Source organism: Glycine max, chromosome 20 (genome assembly GCF_000004515.6).
Source record: "Glycine max cultivar Williams 82 chromosome 20, Glycine_max_v4.0, whole genome shotgun sequence".
Taxonomy (NCBI): Eukaryota; Viridiplantae; Streptophyta; class Magnoliopsida; order Fabales; family Fabaceae; genus Glycine; species Glycine max.
This window is the reverse complement of record NC_038256.2, coordinates 34759269-34776503: the sequence shown is the minus strand read 5'-3', so window position 1 is coordinate 34776503 and position 17235 is coordinate 34759269. Positions and strand designations below refer to the sequence as shown.

General features: G+C 32.6%; 1 protein-coding gene and 1 long non-coding RNA gene across 4 annotated transcripts; both read right to left on the bottom strand.

Annotated features, from left to right (window-relative positions):
- Nucleotides 1–5268: 5268 nt before the first annotated feature.
- LOC121174280 (uncharacterized) lies at nucleotides 5269–6072 on the bottom strand. Its single transcript, XR_005890260.1, has 2 exons — nucleotides 5741–6072; nucleotides 5269–5528 (listed from the first exon to the last, which is right to left on the bottom strand). It is a non-coding gene; the product is annotated as an uncharacterized lncRNA (long non-coding RNA).
- Nucleotides 6073–6551: 479 nt separating this feature from the next.
- On the bottom strand, nucleotides 6552–17029 carry LOC100789882 (mechanosensitive ion channel protein 6). 3 transcript variants are annotated; one of them, XR_005890259.1, is made up of 7 exons: nucleotides 16701–16994; nucleotides 8910–10796; nucleotides 8689–8812; nucleotides 7808–8101; nucleotides 7510–7712; nucleotides 7011–7409; nucleotides 6552–6690 (listed from the first exon to the last, which is right to left on the bottom strand). XR_005890259.1 is itself a non-coding variant. In XM_006605791.4 (6 exons), the coding sequence occupies exons 1-6, from the start codon at nucleotides 16787–16789 to the stop codon at nucleotides 7118–7120; spliced, it is 2844 nt and encodes a 947-aa protein (XP_006605854.1). In that variant the 5' UTR covers nucleotides 16790–17029; the 3' UTR covers nucleotides 6916–7117. The 3 variants fall into 3 exon arrangements, 2 of the variants coding, with proteins under 2 accessions (XP_006605854.1, XP_014628157.2); XM_006605791.4 differs by lacking the exon at nucleotides 6552–6690 and having other exon boundaries at nucleotides 6916–7409; nucleotides 8910–10751; nucleotides 16701–17029; XM_014772671.3 differs by lacking the exon at nucleotides 6552–6690 and having other exon boundaries at nucleotides 6916–7409.
- Between the last annotated feature and the right edge of the window lie 206 nt (nucleotides 17030–17235).

Here is a 17235-nt window from a genome sequence, read left to right as displayed (position 1 = left end):
ATTTCACGATTCAAAGTTTTCCAAAACACGTTTTTGCAGACAATTTTTTCGCAGTCAAAATTTTCCACATTCTCGAATCCAATTATTTATGTACATTCTTTTGAAGCTGAGTCATATGTCGTCATCGTATCCTCCTCCTCCTAATAATAATATTATTATTTTTATTTGTTGTTCCTTCAACTTCCAAAGTAGGAAGTTCTACTTTGCAGTTTTGTTTTAGTTTTACTCAGCTTGAGCTTGAATAAGGCAAGTCAAATATAAGAAAAAGAAAGAGGTGATGCTGAAACTTTGTCAACTTTGAGATTAACAAATGTAACTTTTGTTTTATTATGTATGAGGATTGTTTTATTTTGGGACCTTAAATTTTAAAAGTTTTATTTTAATTTTTTTTTAAAATGTGTTATTTTGATTTTTTTTTAATTTTTGTTTGAAACAATGGTATTATGTTAATATTTAAATTTTAAAATAATTAATATATAACAATAAACAAAAGAGATACAACTTTTGATAACTATTTTCTTATCTCCATTTCTGGGCATCATTTTATCATTTAAAATTTATTAACTTCATATAATCTCACCATTCAAAAATAAATTTACACGTTTGCACCATGTAGAATTTAAACAGATTATGTATATTGGAATGATTTTTCTTCCTTTTTCTCTCCATATGTTTCTATTCTCACTCCTCACACGTTAAAGTTTTTTTCTTGACGATACACACTTTGAAGTTAGTAAACTTTTTTCTGTACTTTACATTTTTATTGCATGTTTGTTTGAGATTTGATTTGAAATTAAAAAGTAATGTTGAATAAACTGCTCATACTCATCATTATGTTCTCGATCATTGATGGTTCAGAACTTACTTATGTTGCGTATAAAAATTGTTTAATATGGAATTTTTAAAACATAATATTCACTTTTAAAATAAATCTGTTTTAAAATTAAAGAAGCCATTTAAAAAAAATGTTTAATTTTTATTTTGCTTTTACATTTTTTTAATTTCTTTTAATTGATTTTTTAAAAAACAACATTGTCGGTCTTAATTTAATTTAATTTAAAAAATTGTTAAAATGTGACATTGTTATAATGCTGCGTGAGTGCTTCCTATCTTTTCTTTTTTGGGAGAACAAAAGGTGTCAACTTCTTGACTATTATAATGCTGAGACACCACAAGCTTTGGGAGAAAAGGAACCATTTTCTTGACAATTCTTTAATCTCAACACCAAAAACAGCTTCTGCAAACTCCCTCACTAAGACTGGGCGGCTGGCAAGTCTCTCGGAGAGATAATCATACAGTTCATTACAAATATGAACATCTTTTGAAAGAATTAATTCAAGACCTCCTTTAAGAATGGAAATAGCAAGATTTTTTCATGACCCTGGATGCATTTATTCTCAGAGTCATATGTGTGGCTATCAAGTTGGTCAACCAACGGTATAAGAGAACTTAAGAACACTTTGCTATCTATATTGACAGCGACCATTATTTCTGCTGTACATTCCATTAAAGTCTCCAATATATGTGGACCACCCGATACTGTCATGGCATGTTTAATTGTATCCCGGAATTTTTGTTCCTTGCTTTTGTCAGCATCTCCATAAAAAATTGAACTCAAAATATGGTCGTCCACAAAGAATCTAATCTGCAAAATGCTTCCCTCAATTCCTATCTCCTGCTAGTAAGAAGAAACCCCACACATTTTATCCACTCAAACCTTGTTTTGAGCAGAATATCAGAGGCTCCATGTGCAAGGATCCGATGAATAACTCTCACAGGAAATTTGGACATCTTCTGATGACTCATCAAATATAGAAGTTCAAAAAATAAAGATTGCAGTTGAATGAAAGTACATTCCAAACTAAAATCTGCATTTGCTTCATGCATAACAGATCAATAAATGATTGGAATTTGCTGCTCATCGAGATTGCAAATAAAATTGCTATTGCATTTTGAACAGCAGAAACTTTGCAATAAACAATCTACTGTCCAACATGTTCTTCCATTTTTCACATTTACAAATAATTTGCATTCATTTATATGTGAATCAGATACAGATCTTCTAAATCCATAAAGACATGACAATAGACCAAGAGATATGGGAAGAAATTTCTTAACCTTCTCATTATCTTTCTTTAAGTACCTGCATGTTTGATAGGGAAAAGCAAAAAAACAGATTACCAGAGGATTCGTTTCTCCATCATTTTATTCAAGAGATACAACTTTCAATGATGCACTTCCATGTAATAGTAGATGTGGGATCTCAACGAAAAACAAAACATACAATATTGAAGAGGTGAAATATAGAAGGGACAACTCACTAGAAGGAAAGCAATCTTACCATTTGAACATGAATGGATCATAAATCTAACCCTAGTGGACTAATGATTGAAAAGCAAGTTACGAGTGTGGGCAAATTGCCATAAAGGGGGCACTTTTACAAACTTATTTTCCAAATAGGGCTGTTTTCAAACTAATTCAACAATGGTGCTATTTTCTACGTAAAGTGCATGCAAAAACCATGCAAACCGTCAGTCCCATTGGCGCGTTTGTTGTGGCTGTGACACATGGCAAAGACGCCACTGCCACTGACAGGTTCCTTGGTATCGCCAGCCCCATTGGCGATTTCGCCATGCAAGGGAGAGTAGCCAGTCAAACTGGCGAGTTACAGGCTAGGGCGATGGCTTCTCAGCCTTTTCAGGCTCTTCAGTTGGCAAGGGCAAGGGTACATGCTAAAGGGAAGTGGCCACTGGCATTGGCGAGTTAGCCTAAATGGGAGTAGCCAGTGGTTTTGGCAATTTAGGCTAAATGGAAGTAGCCATTGGCTTTGGCGATTTAGGATCTTTAAATAGGTCCAACGCGTCTTCAAAATTGCTTCAATGTTTTGAAAACTTGCTGAAACTTGTTTTTCAGTGTTTTGAAAACTTGCTGAAACCCTCAAAATTTTCCTTCTTGAAGTTTAAATTTGTTAGCCTTCAAGGTTCGAAATTCCCAATCAAACAATTTTGTGGCATCAAATTTTTTTTTTAAAGTAATTTTTTTAGGCCGAAATAAAGTTTGAATGTGAAGTTTTTATTATTTTTTTAATTAAATTAGCTTTATATTCGATATGCTTGTTCATTTGTGTTAAAAATTTGTGACGGTTGAAGTAAAAGTGTCATAGAAGTAAGTATGGTACTTGATAGAACATTATGGCGGAAGTTGATCCATGTAGCCAACCCTACCTAGTGGGATAAGGCGTTGTTGTTGTTGTTGTTGAAGTAAAAGTGTGTCTAAAATAATAAAAAAATTGTGCCATCATGTTTATTTGAAGAAAATATTTTGAGTCCGGAAAAAATATTTTGAATATAAAGTTTTTAGTATTTTTTTTAATTAGATTAGGTTGGTCTTGATGCTTTGTTAGTGTGTTAAAAATTGATGAACCTTGTACTTTCAACTGTGTTTAAAATTAAAAAATTTTGTAGCACCATATTTATTTGAAGTAAGTATTTTGAGTGTGGAATTTTTTTTAATATGAAGTTGTAGTATTTTTTTAATTAGATTAGGTTGATGTTCATGGTTTGTTAGTGTGTGTTAAAAATTTATGAGCATTCAACTTGAACGGTGTTTAAAATAAAATTTTTTTGACATTTATATTTATTTGAAATAAGTATGTTGAGTGCGGAAAAAAATTTCAATATGAAGTGTGTAGTATTTTTTTAATTAGATTAGGTTGGTGTTGATGTTGTGTGCCTTTATAATAATAACTTTGTTGATGCTTTGTAATGTAATTAAAATGTCTACTTTGAAAGTGTTTTTTGATGCTTTGATCTGCCTTTTTAAATTTATAATTTTAAGTTTCTGGCATCATATTTATTTTAATGTATTTGTAGTAATTTTTTAATTATCTTTTTTTTTTTTATTTTGAAGTTATTATTGTTAAGATTAATTATTTATAATACTAACTTCGTTCATGGTTTATTTTGCCTTTAAAATTACTACCTTGAAATCGTTCATGTTTTTTAAGTGTCTACCATCATATTTATTTGAAGTTAATAATTGTTTTTAGAATAAAGTTTTAATGTCAAGTTCCAGTAAAGAGACTTTTTGTGATTAGATTTTATTATTTTGAATTTATTATGATTAATTATTTAAAATATTGTTTTTGTAGGTACACCATGAATTCGGTTATAACATTATTGTATTTCAATAGAAGGGTATATGAAGAGAATGATAGTGTAATATTTGAAGACAGTAAACAAGCAATTCAGATTAAACGTAGAATTAGTTTCAATACTTTGAAGAAAAAAATTGGAGATAAGGTAAAGTTAGAAAATAATGAAATTATTTATGCTATCAGTTGTAGATTTGTAGTGTCTGGAAAATATGTTGCATTACAAATTTGTGATAACGAAGATGGTGAAACCATGCTCGAAAGTTTTCAAATTCTCTTACATCATGTGAAAATAATTTATCTAATAATGAGGCACAACCGCTAAGAAATGTGAGCAATTTACATGGTGATGAAGATGATGATGATAATTATCTTGTGTCTAACTCATACATTGAAGAGTCTTTAGACGAAGATGATAGTATTGACGGTATATCTGATACAAACGATGAAGTCACCGACATGATTCAATCAGTAAGAATTGTTCACCCAGCAAAATGTATAATTTCCTCTATAAAAAAATAGGTGAATACATTTATCATTTGATGACAATTGTATTTAATGCTAAATAAGTATGATTTGAATTTATTTTTGAACTATTAGGTGTACAAGGAATTCAAAATCCATTTTGGAATGATGCTTTGCATTATAACAATATCAACTAGAGTCATCCTGATGAGGAGGACATTTGTGGTTTGGAGATGCCATCGAGTTTTAATGTTGGCCAAGAATAATATGTTGGCATGGATTTTGATAGTAAAGATGCGGTCAAAAATGCAGTCAAACAATATGTTATGAAGGTGCATCAAAGTTTCAAAGTTGTTGAAAGCAAATCGAACAATTATGTCGTTTGTTGCTTGAATAAAAGTGCAGAGTGTCCTTGCCCTTTCTATATGAGGGAAATTTTATCTAAAAAAATGATTCATGAGAAGTCACGCAATGGGGTGGACTACACACATGTCTCAATATGACCATGACACAAGATCACGAGAAGCTTGATTCAGATTTAATTATCACTTGTGTAGTAGGTACGTATTTTATGTTCATATTATGCTACTTTTACGTTAATTGTCATTTAAATTTTGTTATTTTGTTGTCTGAAAAGGAATACTATTAGATCCTCTTGAACCATTTACTGCCTCAAATTTATCAAATTCCAGAATGGGAAGGGAATCAATGAAAAGCTTCCCAGTTTACTAAGCTGCTCTAAGGAAATTAAGTATCAATATTAACCTTAACTTGCTGGCTTTTGGTTCTCCGCATCGATTAAAGGAATACACTGACTAAATCAGCAGCTGTTAATTTGACAATATCTTCTGGGCAGCTAGAGTAAAGTGTATTCAGGAAAATACCCAACGATGAATCATAAGCCATGTTTCTGCAGGTGAGTCATCCTAATGTTTGTTAATATACAATCTTAAATACTTAAATAAGTTTTACAAAAGGTCGTCTAAATTTAAATATAATGCATCAAAATGTGAGAATCTACTGGAATTTGGAAACAGATTTAAACAAGAATAGCCATAGTTTACTATTAAAGCCCAATTATATGAATAATTTATTTTCAGAAAAAAGCAAACATAATCAAACCTGAAAACAGGAAGCCCCCCTTGTCCAAATTCAAGATAGTAGCTAATGGCATCATAGTTTGTGACCATCCCAATGATATGTACAAAGTCAAAGCACGCCTTCCATAAAGATACAAATAATCAGACAATAATTAAAGTAAAATGAAGCAAAAAAACTCAATTCCAAATTTCACGAACCAATACACACACCATATGCAGGTCAGCATTCCCATAGCATAAAAGAGAACACGCAGCAGAAATAAAGGACGCACGGATCAATCCCTCAACATAGAGTGTTCCTTCAGTTAGACTTTTACAGACAAGCTTCAAAATCCAAGTTGCAAAGGGTTGCCATCTGGTTGGGGCGGTGAGGTCAATCAATAAACCACGTCCATCGACGGGCCTGTTGGTGGATGGAAGGTCTTCAACTCCAGAGAAGGAATCGGAAAAACACTTGAGCGTCACCCTGGACCTGGAGGATCCATTAACACTGAGTGAAGACACGTATAGAATATCTGCGAATGTGAAAACAAACAAATCAACATCAATCCGTCTATCATAGAGAGGAAAATAGAAATAACTAGGTTTGAAGTATTGGAACAAAGACATCGAGTGCATAATTGTAATTTGTCGGTACCTTGAATGAGCGACATGGAATCGACGAAAAACTGGCGGTAAGCATCTCGTGCTCCGGAGTGGAGCAAGGAGAGAAGAGAACCGAGAGCTTCGAAGAAGACACCGTGGCGAGATCTGAAATTAGGGAAAAGAATGAGAAGAGAATAGAGAATGAAAAGAGAAAAAGGAAAAGTGAAGTGGTTAGAAGAAGAGAGACCGAAAGAGAGGTTCGGCAAAGAAGGGAAGAATTGGCGGGGCGATTGGTAGAATAGCGGAGGCCTTGCCATGGCAAAAGACTCCGGCGAAGTTTCCGGCGGTGTGAGAGATAAGTTTCGTCGTGGATTCCGTGCTTCATATCTGTTTGACCAGCATAATATTTCATTTATTTATACAAGGATAGAATTATTTGCGATAAAATTGAATCACTAAATTATACTGTATTGATATTTTTTACAGCAGATACCATGGCAAACATAAGAAGCGATTTAAATTCAAAAATCATAAGAAGCGATTAGAAATTAATTAGCTCCCTTATGTTAGGACAAAAGGTAGAAATATAGAAACTTTAGACTGAATATGGTATATAGTATAAACGAGGTAGCGATTAATACTAATCATTTGAACAAAACTACTACATAAGAAACCAAGGTATGGCATCATAGCTACCACAAACTAACCTCGGTACGTATGAAACTAATCTAAAAACAAAAGATCCTCTCTTTACAATATGCTATCCTGCTAAAATATAGCACTTCCTAGCAGTTAATGCCGAATTTCCTTCTACTCAACTTGGAGTTGGAACTGATGCCCAACTAGGTGGAAGACGATCAGAGGTGGTAGGAGTCGCTCTCACGTTGATGTCCAGGGGCAATAGACGGTAATTAATGTCAAGCTCCCTAAAAATCTTGATCATCTCTTCAAGCAAAAGGGATCTCCTCACAAACCTTTCTCCCATGTCTTGGAAGTTCATTCTATGAGTTGGCCAGATAGCCATTCTCACCATGTTTAATTGGTCATAATCCCTGTATACGATTAAAGGTGAAGGATACCAGTGCTCCTTCTTGTTATCAATGTAACTGCATTGAGGTCATGTCATTATTAGTATCAGTCAATCAGAGAGATATAGAACAAAAAATTACAACACGGCAATTGGGACAGACACTACTCAGCACATACCTTTGTATTCTGTGTTTAATGAGTGAAATCTTTTCAACTGGGGTAGATATATGTAAACAGAATTCGATAGCATCTCCCATGTCAGGACTCCGGTAATAGTTATATATGGCCTTGGTAGCAAGGACATTGTTAGGGATGATGACCTTTTGATTATCATATCTCAGAAATATGGTTGTCAATATGTTCATTTCTTCTACCACCATCTGAAATTGGTTAGCAAACGGGGTGGAGGGGGGAATTAGGCCATGTCTACATGAAAACAGAATCTGCTTAAAACTCGTCGATGGATGAACATTACCTGAACCCCATCAATTTCACATCTATCTCCCACATCAAATGGGTGCATGACAAACAAGAAAATAATTGCTTCAAATATGGTCTTGCAGGTGTTTCCAAATACAAATGCAACCACGACAACCTGTGAGCTCACAAAGAGAAGAAATTTGGTGGTGGCAAGTTCCAATATCAAGAGCCAAATAACCAGTATAACAATTGCAACTATAAAATTGAGCATTCGATGAAGTTTGTTCACTGCCGTTTTGGTGTCATTCAATGTCAAAGCAAGTGCTCTCCTTTCCCTGAAGGCATTGACCTGGGAAGTTAAATGCAAGATACTGCTGTAAATACTACATAAGCAAACATAAACAGTTGCATGTAAAGATCAATTAAAACCGGTCTGTACATGCTATAAAAGCAAGCAAAAAGATTTGCATGTAAACATCAATTGAAACCAGTCAAGGATAAAAATATTGACTCTGACCTCTATGCAAAATGTATATTAATAACAAAAAGATCTTTCAAAGCATGTGAGTACATGCATGCATTAAAAATTAAAAATGAGCAGGATTAGTAGAAAAATGACAATGGCATGTTAAATTATATGCAATCAATCTTGTGTGCATTACTGTACCATCTGCACAACTGACATAGACAGGTTCTAAGAACTGAATTGGCTTCTACAACCCCTTCCAGCTGAGCTTTGTTAAATACACTATTATAGGTCAAGGTTTGTCAAAAGTAAATAATGTCATAGAACCATATTGAAAATGAAACAAAAACATCAAGTAAATAAATAAATCAGACAATGAATAGAAAAAGGACACATTTCAGACACTACAGTAAATATATCTTTCCAGTTCTTCAAATTAAGCTCCATATGTTATGTTAGTTAATTCTCACCACCCAGTTCTTCAAGGCCGATTTGCTGATTCTCTCAGCTTCAGACGCTCCTTCAAAGAGATTCATGGTTTTTGCAGCTTCATCTTCTCGCATAAAGCGCATCAAGTCATCCGGGTATATATACCTGCAAAACAGAAAGCAATAAGATAACAGAGAAAAAGGAAATAAGCTGTTATCCTCAATTATCAAAATTTGTATGAAACAGCAGATCAAGGGATAACCTGCACCCGCGTCTAGCAACATTTTGAAATATTTTCTTAGCTGCAGCCTTCGCCTCGTTTTCACTTCTAATTTGCGTGGCATTCTCGTCATCCATCGAGTTATCAAGAATCTGTTCATCCAGGGTAGAAAGAGCCCCATTCCGGACCATGTTCATCAACCTTTTCATATTCCAGGCAGAGATGTTATTGGGATTCAGCTTATGCAGGTTATCCATAGTGATCATATTCGGCTCATCAGACTTCTTGGAAAGAGGCCGAGAAAACTTGTCACTCTTAAATCTGGGGCTTTTCGGAAGCATTCCACTCCTCAACCTCCCACTCTTAATATTAGAAAAGGCAGATGCCCTAAGATCAGGGGGTATGGTAACCCCAGCATTCTGAAGCTTCTGAACCTCATCGGCAAGCCTCTCCTCCTCCTCCTCAGCCTTCCGAATCTCCACCAAAGGCGGCCCCGAAAGCGTCTCAATCACAAACTGGTTAAACAGCGATTCCTGAATCCTGTCAAAGTAGGTACTCACATGAAAAGAGGAAGCCAACACCTTAACCATAAGGGTCTTCAACAACCACACCAAAGTCCCCACAAGGAAACACACCAACACCTTAGTCACATACTCGAGGAAATTGCTGCGGGTCTCCCTCTGCACCCTCTTGTCAAACAACAAATGCCAAGCAATCAACACAAGCCCCAACCAAACACAATTCTGAACAGCCTTCTTCACACCATATACAAAATACAAGACCCTCTTCCTCAAAAGGAAGTTCCTCTCAATGCAGAACACAGCAATCCTAATAACCCAATCAGACACCAGCCTGCCACAGATCAAAACCAAAACCATAACCTCCCATTTCCACAACCTAAGCTGCCACAGATCCTTGTTCCTAAGAAAGGGAACACAAAGGGTGGTTATCAACAACCCAATGATCAAAATCAAACTCAACCACTCGAGAAGAATCCACAAGCTGAAATGAGTCTCCTTAAACTCATCAGGAAGATCCTCTTCCAAAAAAGGATCCTCATCCTCTTCATCATTCTTCTTCCCTAGAAACCCGGATAGGAGCTGACTCGATTTGAGAACCCGACTCGATTTTCTGTCGGGCTCTTCGGGCGGGTCCATTAACCTAGACCTCGTCTTGGCCTTCAACAAGGCCGATTTTCTCTGCATGGAAAGGCTTCTCTCGAAGGAAGCGTTCGAGGTGCACCGAACAACCTCCTCGTCGCCGGCTGGCGACGGCGAGGGAGACCGGCGACAGTCGTGTTGGGGCGGTTGCGGAGGGCGTTGGAACTCCGCGATCGACGGCGAGTCCTTGCTGTGCCTTCTTCTGACGGCGTCGTTTTGCGCTTCCAGGAAATTCACATTGCAGGTAGGTTCCTCGAAGGAAACCTTGAGCTCTCTCGAGACGCGGTGAGTCACCGGAGATTCATCCACCGGCGTTAACTTTCCGTCGTCGCCTTCGCGCTGCAGCTCCTCCATCTCCAAATCCATGTCGAGCTGCATCTCGCCGGAGGCTCGCTGCTTGTGAAGGAAGTGCCCGATCAGCTGCGACGGCGGGTCCTCCGACTGGCGGAAATCGAAGCTCTGGTCGCTTCCGCCGGCGGTGGTGGTGGCGCCATCGTTGTTCCAGAATTCGTAGCTGGACTCGCGCCAAATCCTGTTGCCCTGGGGGGCCTCGCTTCCGTCCTCGTTGATTTTGACGACGTAGTCGCCGGCGGGCATGGCAGGGTGGCAGTGGGTTTCTTGGTCGTGAAGAATGGGGAGCTGCTGCTCGTGATCAGAATCAGAGTTTCCGGCGCCGGAAAACCGAGAATGTTTGTTGTAAGAACCATAAGATTTGAAGGACTTCCTGATAGATTGCATCAAGGTCAAGTAGAGAGAAATAAATGCTGGCCTGGATTATCAATTTTAAAATTAAAAAATTACAAGAAACGAAGAAAGTGGAAGTGAGAAAGAGAAAGAAAGTGAGAGTTTGGTGACCAAGAAAAATTTAAGAAAAGAAAATAAAAAAACGGGAATGCTTTTTGGACTTTGAGAATAGAGAATTAGAGATTGAAGATTGAAAGGGTATTTGTTGGACGATGTGCTGCCGCGTGTAGTGCGGATCGACGCGGCAGATGCAGATGCGAGTGTCTCGCGAAGACGATGATGAAAAGAATAATGCTAATAATGTTTGTTTTTAGATTGATTGCTGAGAGAAAGAGTTTAGGTTTAGATTAGTGTTTGTGTTGTTGCTAATGGGACGCTGTTATTGAGATGCGGTGGTCCTTCTCCAACAGCCGCGTATCTCTTAACGTTAACGCCCATGCCTAGTGCAATGGCAAGGTTATTAAGGTTTTCTTGCTTCTAAATAAATCATATGACAAGTTATTTGTTATTGCATTCTTGTTTCAATTTCAAAACAATATAACGTACGTACCTTTCATCTACAAGTTCAGGGTTCTTTGTTTGCCATTTATCAAAGAAAAAAAAAAAAAACTGTTTGTCTGTCTTAACTTTTACCTTTGTTAGCCACCAAATGCGCAAATTTTGACACTTTTCTAGCCCCGGTTTGAAGTTAACAAGGAGCCATTTAAGTTTTATGTGATAGTTTTAAATTGGTTGGAGTCGAACTTAACTCCCACTCTCTTTTTTAAGAAATTAATTAACTAATTTATAATAATTAAGAAAAATATTTTATTTATTTAGTATGACTAAGTTTGTCATAAATTTATGTTTTGTTTTTTCTAAAATTATCCTTAACATTATGAAACACACTTTTATTATTTTTCCCCAATATTTTTTATTAACTTTTATTCTTTTAATTAAGTTTATTTTCTACGTGAAATAAATATGTTAGATAATCAAACTTTTCAATTGAATTAAGCTTTCTAGCTTAACAAAATTGTTGGTGAGCTTGAATCATAAGTCAAACCATGAGCTAAATAAATTCTTATTAAGTCAAGTTGGTTCAATTCAACTCAACTTATTTTCAAACTTAGTTATGTTGGTTTAGAGTGTGTTTTGTGAATTCTACACATAATCAGTCACAAATTTTAAAAATAAATTCACAAATAGCATCAAAGTTTAGGTCAACACGATATCGAGAAACTAATGCATAGTAGATGCCATGTGTGATTCTGCATCAGCTTTCGCGATTTAACGACTACTTATTACTTATGCTAAATCGTAAATTTTTTGTAGTGATACTCTCAATTGGAGAATATTCTTCGTATAATTATTATTATTATGGGTAAGAATCAAATTATGTCGACATAAATCAACAAGTTTATACAAAATGTGGATTCGATTGATTTAACCATTATATTGTAGCGTTGATTACCTTTATTATCTGTGTCAAATTTTATTAAATTTGAATAACTATAAAAAAAAGTAATTATATTATTCACGTTTTTTTAGTATTTCCAAAAATATTTTTTATTTATTATATTTCTTTTTTACCCATCGCTTTGAAATAAAAATATTTCTATTTATCTGAAATTTTAAAATTTCAAAATAGCACTAATGAATATTTTCTTAATTAATTATAATCTTGTAAAAAACAAAAACAATAGTAAATAAAATGTAAAGTAATAAACGAGAAGATTAACTACCTTTTTTAATTTTTGAAACCGCAGACAAAACAATTAAGGGAATATGTAATTTATGATAGATGATTGAATTATAGTATAAAATGGTTTTTTTATTAGTGCATTATTATTAAACTCTTATCTAATTAAGTATGGTTACTGAATATATAAATCAATTATGATTCTTGAATAAGTAAATAAATTATTGAAAAATTATACAAGTATGATTAAAGAATAAAATAAATTTTATATTTATTGAATCAATCAATTATTTTAAGTTTTAATTATCTTACGTAAAATCCAATAATATCTAATAAAATTCTTAAGAATTACAATTTCTGCTTCAACTAACTAAATAATAATTATTCATAAAAAATGAAAAGAAAAAAAATGATACACATTGTTTTTTAAAATATCTAGTTATGCATAATAATTCGAAATCTGACGTAAATAATATAGAATCTTTATTATTTGATTTGTCAGAACTAAACATATTCAATAAATAAATAACAATTTAATTTATTTATAAAAGTAAATATCAATCAATTATAAGTATTGAGTGTATTTTATGCATCAATCAAGTAATATTGACAGCCATTTAGATTAGAAAATTCTCATTTACCATAATATGTTAGAATATCTGTATTTAAACATCACATACGATGTAACAAATTCCAATGTCTCTTGCTGTCCAATTCATCATTTTTTTTATTTGAAATTTCAAACCATGCAATTTAAAAAAAAAAGAAAAGAAAAAACTAACAAAGTTCGGCTTGAAGAATTAAAAAATGTTAGCATTACCAATACCAAGTACAGCTAGCATCTAATCATGAAGCTTAAATAGCTAACTTGGACAACTTGTATTGTGGTTTAGAGAAAATCAAAGGAGAAAATGAAAACAAAACGGATAAGCTAAGGATGAAAAAGGTGAAAATAAAGACAAGTGAAAGCGAGAAAAATAGCTATCAACGTATGTTCATGATTACCGGAAATGGAGTGTATTATAATAATATGATATTGACGGTGTGGACACGCAACGCAAGTTTTGTTTTGAGTCTAAAGTCTTGGGATATTTCTGCCAACACCATTCATGCATATGGATGTCTTGTGTGCCTCCCACTATCGCCAATAATCTTCCATTTTCTTTATTTTCCTTTTCCACAGTTTTCAAAATCAATTAAAATATTGCTTAAATTAGGCTCTAGCTTCCCATATCTTTATAAATTTTTTAATTAGGTCTCTATTTTTTATTTTTTAATTGAGTGTTTATATTAATTTGTCATATATACACACATAGTCAGACGTCAAAGTATGAATTTGACTTCTCTCATGTTGTTTAAAATTATATAATTTTCATGATTTTTAAAATTAAATATTATTATTAAATATTAATATAATTGTTATACATTATTATTTTAATGAAACAACATAAAAAAGAACAATAGAAAAAATAGGTCGGTAAAAGTTTTATTTTACATTACCCAAAAAATTGCACGGTATAATTTATCAGGTAAAGATAATCATTGTTTTTATTCGGTCAACATATAATTATTGTACTATTTGAAATGTAATGGGGCGCGGGAAGTAATAATTCGAGGTGCAAACAGTTTTGGACAATGATAACCGTTGCCTTTTAAAAGATAAAGCTATTAAATTCTTGAGCAAATAATTCATTTTAATTTCATCAGATTAACTCCATTTTATGATCACAAAATATTTCTCTGTTTTCCTTTTCCACCATTATCTTTTGTAAATTTTTCAACAATATTTTCATTTCATAATTTTTCACTTTCCTATTAAAAAAAAACATTCATTATCTCCCAACTGAATTAGTCAATCTTCCTTTTTCAATCGAAGAGTTAAGACCAAAAAAAACTATTGATGCTTTTTATTTACCTATATAAAATTAAGCTTTCTTTTGTACATTTTTTTTATGTAAATTAATTAATATACAAATTATATACTATATATAAAATAAAACTCGTGGAATTTTATTTTTTTTTGCAAAATAATGTAATAAATTTGCACTTTACTAACGGAAATGAATAGTTTATTCGAAACCATATAAACATATTGAATATTAGATTGAAAGTAACTTTCTTTAATTTGTTATTATGGTAATTTGGTATAAATTTATTTTCTTCCTGCCTATTATCATCTATCATTTTGGGTTAACTAATTTATTGAATTTTTATATTATCTAATATAGAAACTGTGTAAAACTGATGTCTAAGTCTAATGTGTAGATAAAATATTATTCATTTTTTATTTACTAACGTTTCCCTTACGTAAATTTTTGAAGAATTTTTTACCATTTTAAATTTAATAAGAAAAATGAATAAAAACATAGACTTAATGCATGATTTATTCTAATTATAAATTTGGGCCCGAAGATTTTTCATTAAGTATTTTAGTTGTTTTCGCATTTAAAGAAACATGTTTTTTACAATTCATATTATTTTATTCACTTAAATACAATTTTGGTACACCTATTTTACTTAATTTTGCTTTGTTTTATTTTTTTATTTTAGTTCAATACCTAACATATTCATTTAAATTACCACCAATAAATTATTTAATTAATTAAAATGTAAGAAATTAATATAGAAAAAATTGAGGATTATATCAAAATTGTGAATTTTCTAAAATAAAAAAATTAAAAGTCTCTATTTTAAAATAAGATAACCAAAATTGTGGTTTGAAAAAAATAGAGTGACCGAAATTATATTTAAGCCTAATTTTTTAAATTTATTTTTCTAAAATTAGTTTTTTTGATAAATTTTAACTATTTAATCTCTCAAAAAAATCATAACAACACTTATAATCACTTTCTATATTTTCCCAACAAAAATATGCAAATGTGTATCGTGCAACGTGTATCACCCTAATTCTGAATTTATATATAGTCAATATTTAAACTTATTTTAATTTGATAAACGTATGACTTTCATTTAATTGCTCAAATATTGTAAATTAATAAAACGTAATATAAGTTGAAATTTTACAGAATTATTAAAACTTTATTAATTTCGAAAGTTGGTACCACATGGCAAATAAAACTTATCATTTAAATTTTTGAGAAAAAAGTCGTAAGGTTATCTCATTTACAATCAAACATTTAAAAGTGACATATATTTCCATATATAGAGAAGCAATCTCAAAACTTAAAATTTTTTAAAAACAGAACAGAAAACATGTTTAAATTGAAAATAGTAAATGATTTTAAAAACACAAGTTTTACACAGAATCAAAGTTCATCAACTCTGTTTTCTAAATCAATATCCCAATTGTCTAGCAAAAATCTACGAAAATTCCTAAAATTTTTAGGAGAAAGTAAGACAGACTTGATTCCAGAATTACACTAGTTCAACGATTTGTAATTTTCTAAATCTTCCCAAAACTAAATTGAGTTTTACTTTTTCCAGATTGAATATAACAAAATTATATTTTCATCAAGGTGAAGTTTGCACCCAAACTATTTTCCTACAATTCCCAACAAAATTTTCTTTAAAGTCATTTTTCAGACTTGAAACAGTTTTTTCAACACCTAAACTCTGTTTTGCAATTACATTTTGAATTAGAAGGCAAAGGTTGTAATTAACCTAATATACATGGTTAAAATCTTATTTTTTTTCCAGTTCAAGTATTGATAACTACGTTTTCAAGAAGTTCAACACCCAGTTACATAATTTAGAAAAAATCGAGCACTGCCAATTTCAAAATCAAAAACAAATAGGTCAACTTGCATGCTATGGATGAGCTCCATTTTGAGCTTATCTTATCAGGACCTCAAAAGCAAAGTTATAGAATTTTATGTCTAGTTTAATTTAAAGCAAATTTTACAAAAATCCAACGGTTAGAGTTTCTTAAACTCTCAAGACAGTATCACCTGTTCAAACCAAAACATGAAAACAGCCACTGCCTCATATATTTTAACTTGGAATTTGAAGAGGAAGCTTGGTTTAAAATTTTGATAAAATTAGGCAGAATCTCCTTTGTATTTAGAGGCTCCTCAAAGAATTGAAGAGTCAAATAGATGAATAAAAAGACAATGCACTCACAACACCGTCCAAAATATCAAAACAGAATTTTACCACAAGGGTTTTCACTCATCCAATTCAACATGCAAATTGAAAATTATGGCCAATGGGGGCAAGCATGTAATACTATGGCTGAATCCTCTCAAATACAACCATGAGTTTGAGTTCACATGAAAGAATATTCCTTACCTTATTCCAAAGCCCAAAAGGAGCAAGCAAGGAGATGAAAATGAGAAAGGGTAACTTGAATTGGTGTAGTGAACACTCCAAGTTTGCATGCAAGGGAAGAATCCTCCTTCTTCTCCTTCCTGTGGTCTTGGCCAGCAGCTCCAAAATGGAAGAGAATTGTTCCAAAATTCTTCTAAGTGTCTTTTGCATGTGAGAGATAATGAGAGATTAGTGAAATGTGTGAGGGTTATGGGGGATCCTTCATCCGTGGGTTTGGGTGAGTGAGTAGAGGCTAGGTGTCAAACATTTGGCATGCAATAAGCTTGGGTGGTGTGGTTAATTAAGAGTTTAATTTTAGTACACTGAGTTAAGTTTATATAATGTAATTTTAAATTATGTAATTATTAGGAGAAGAGAAATACTCCATATTTCTCTATACATTTTAAGTAAAATAAAATAAAGAAAAAAGGTTTAAAAGTTTTTAAAAAAATAAGAAAAGGAAATAATTACCTAAAAAGTAGTGGGACAGTTGTTAAAAAAATAATAAAATGATAAT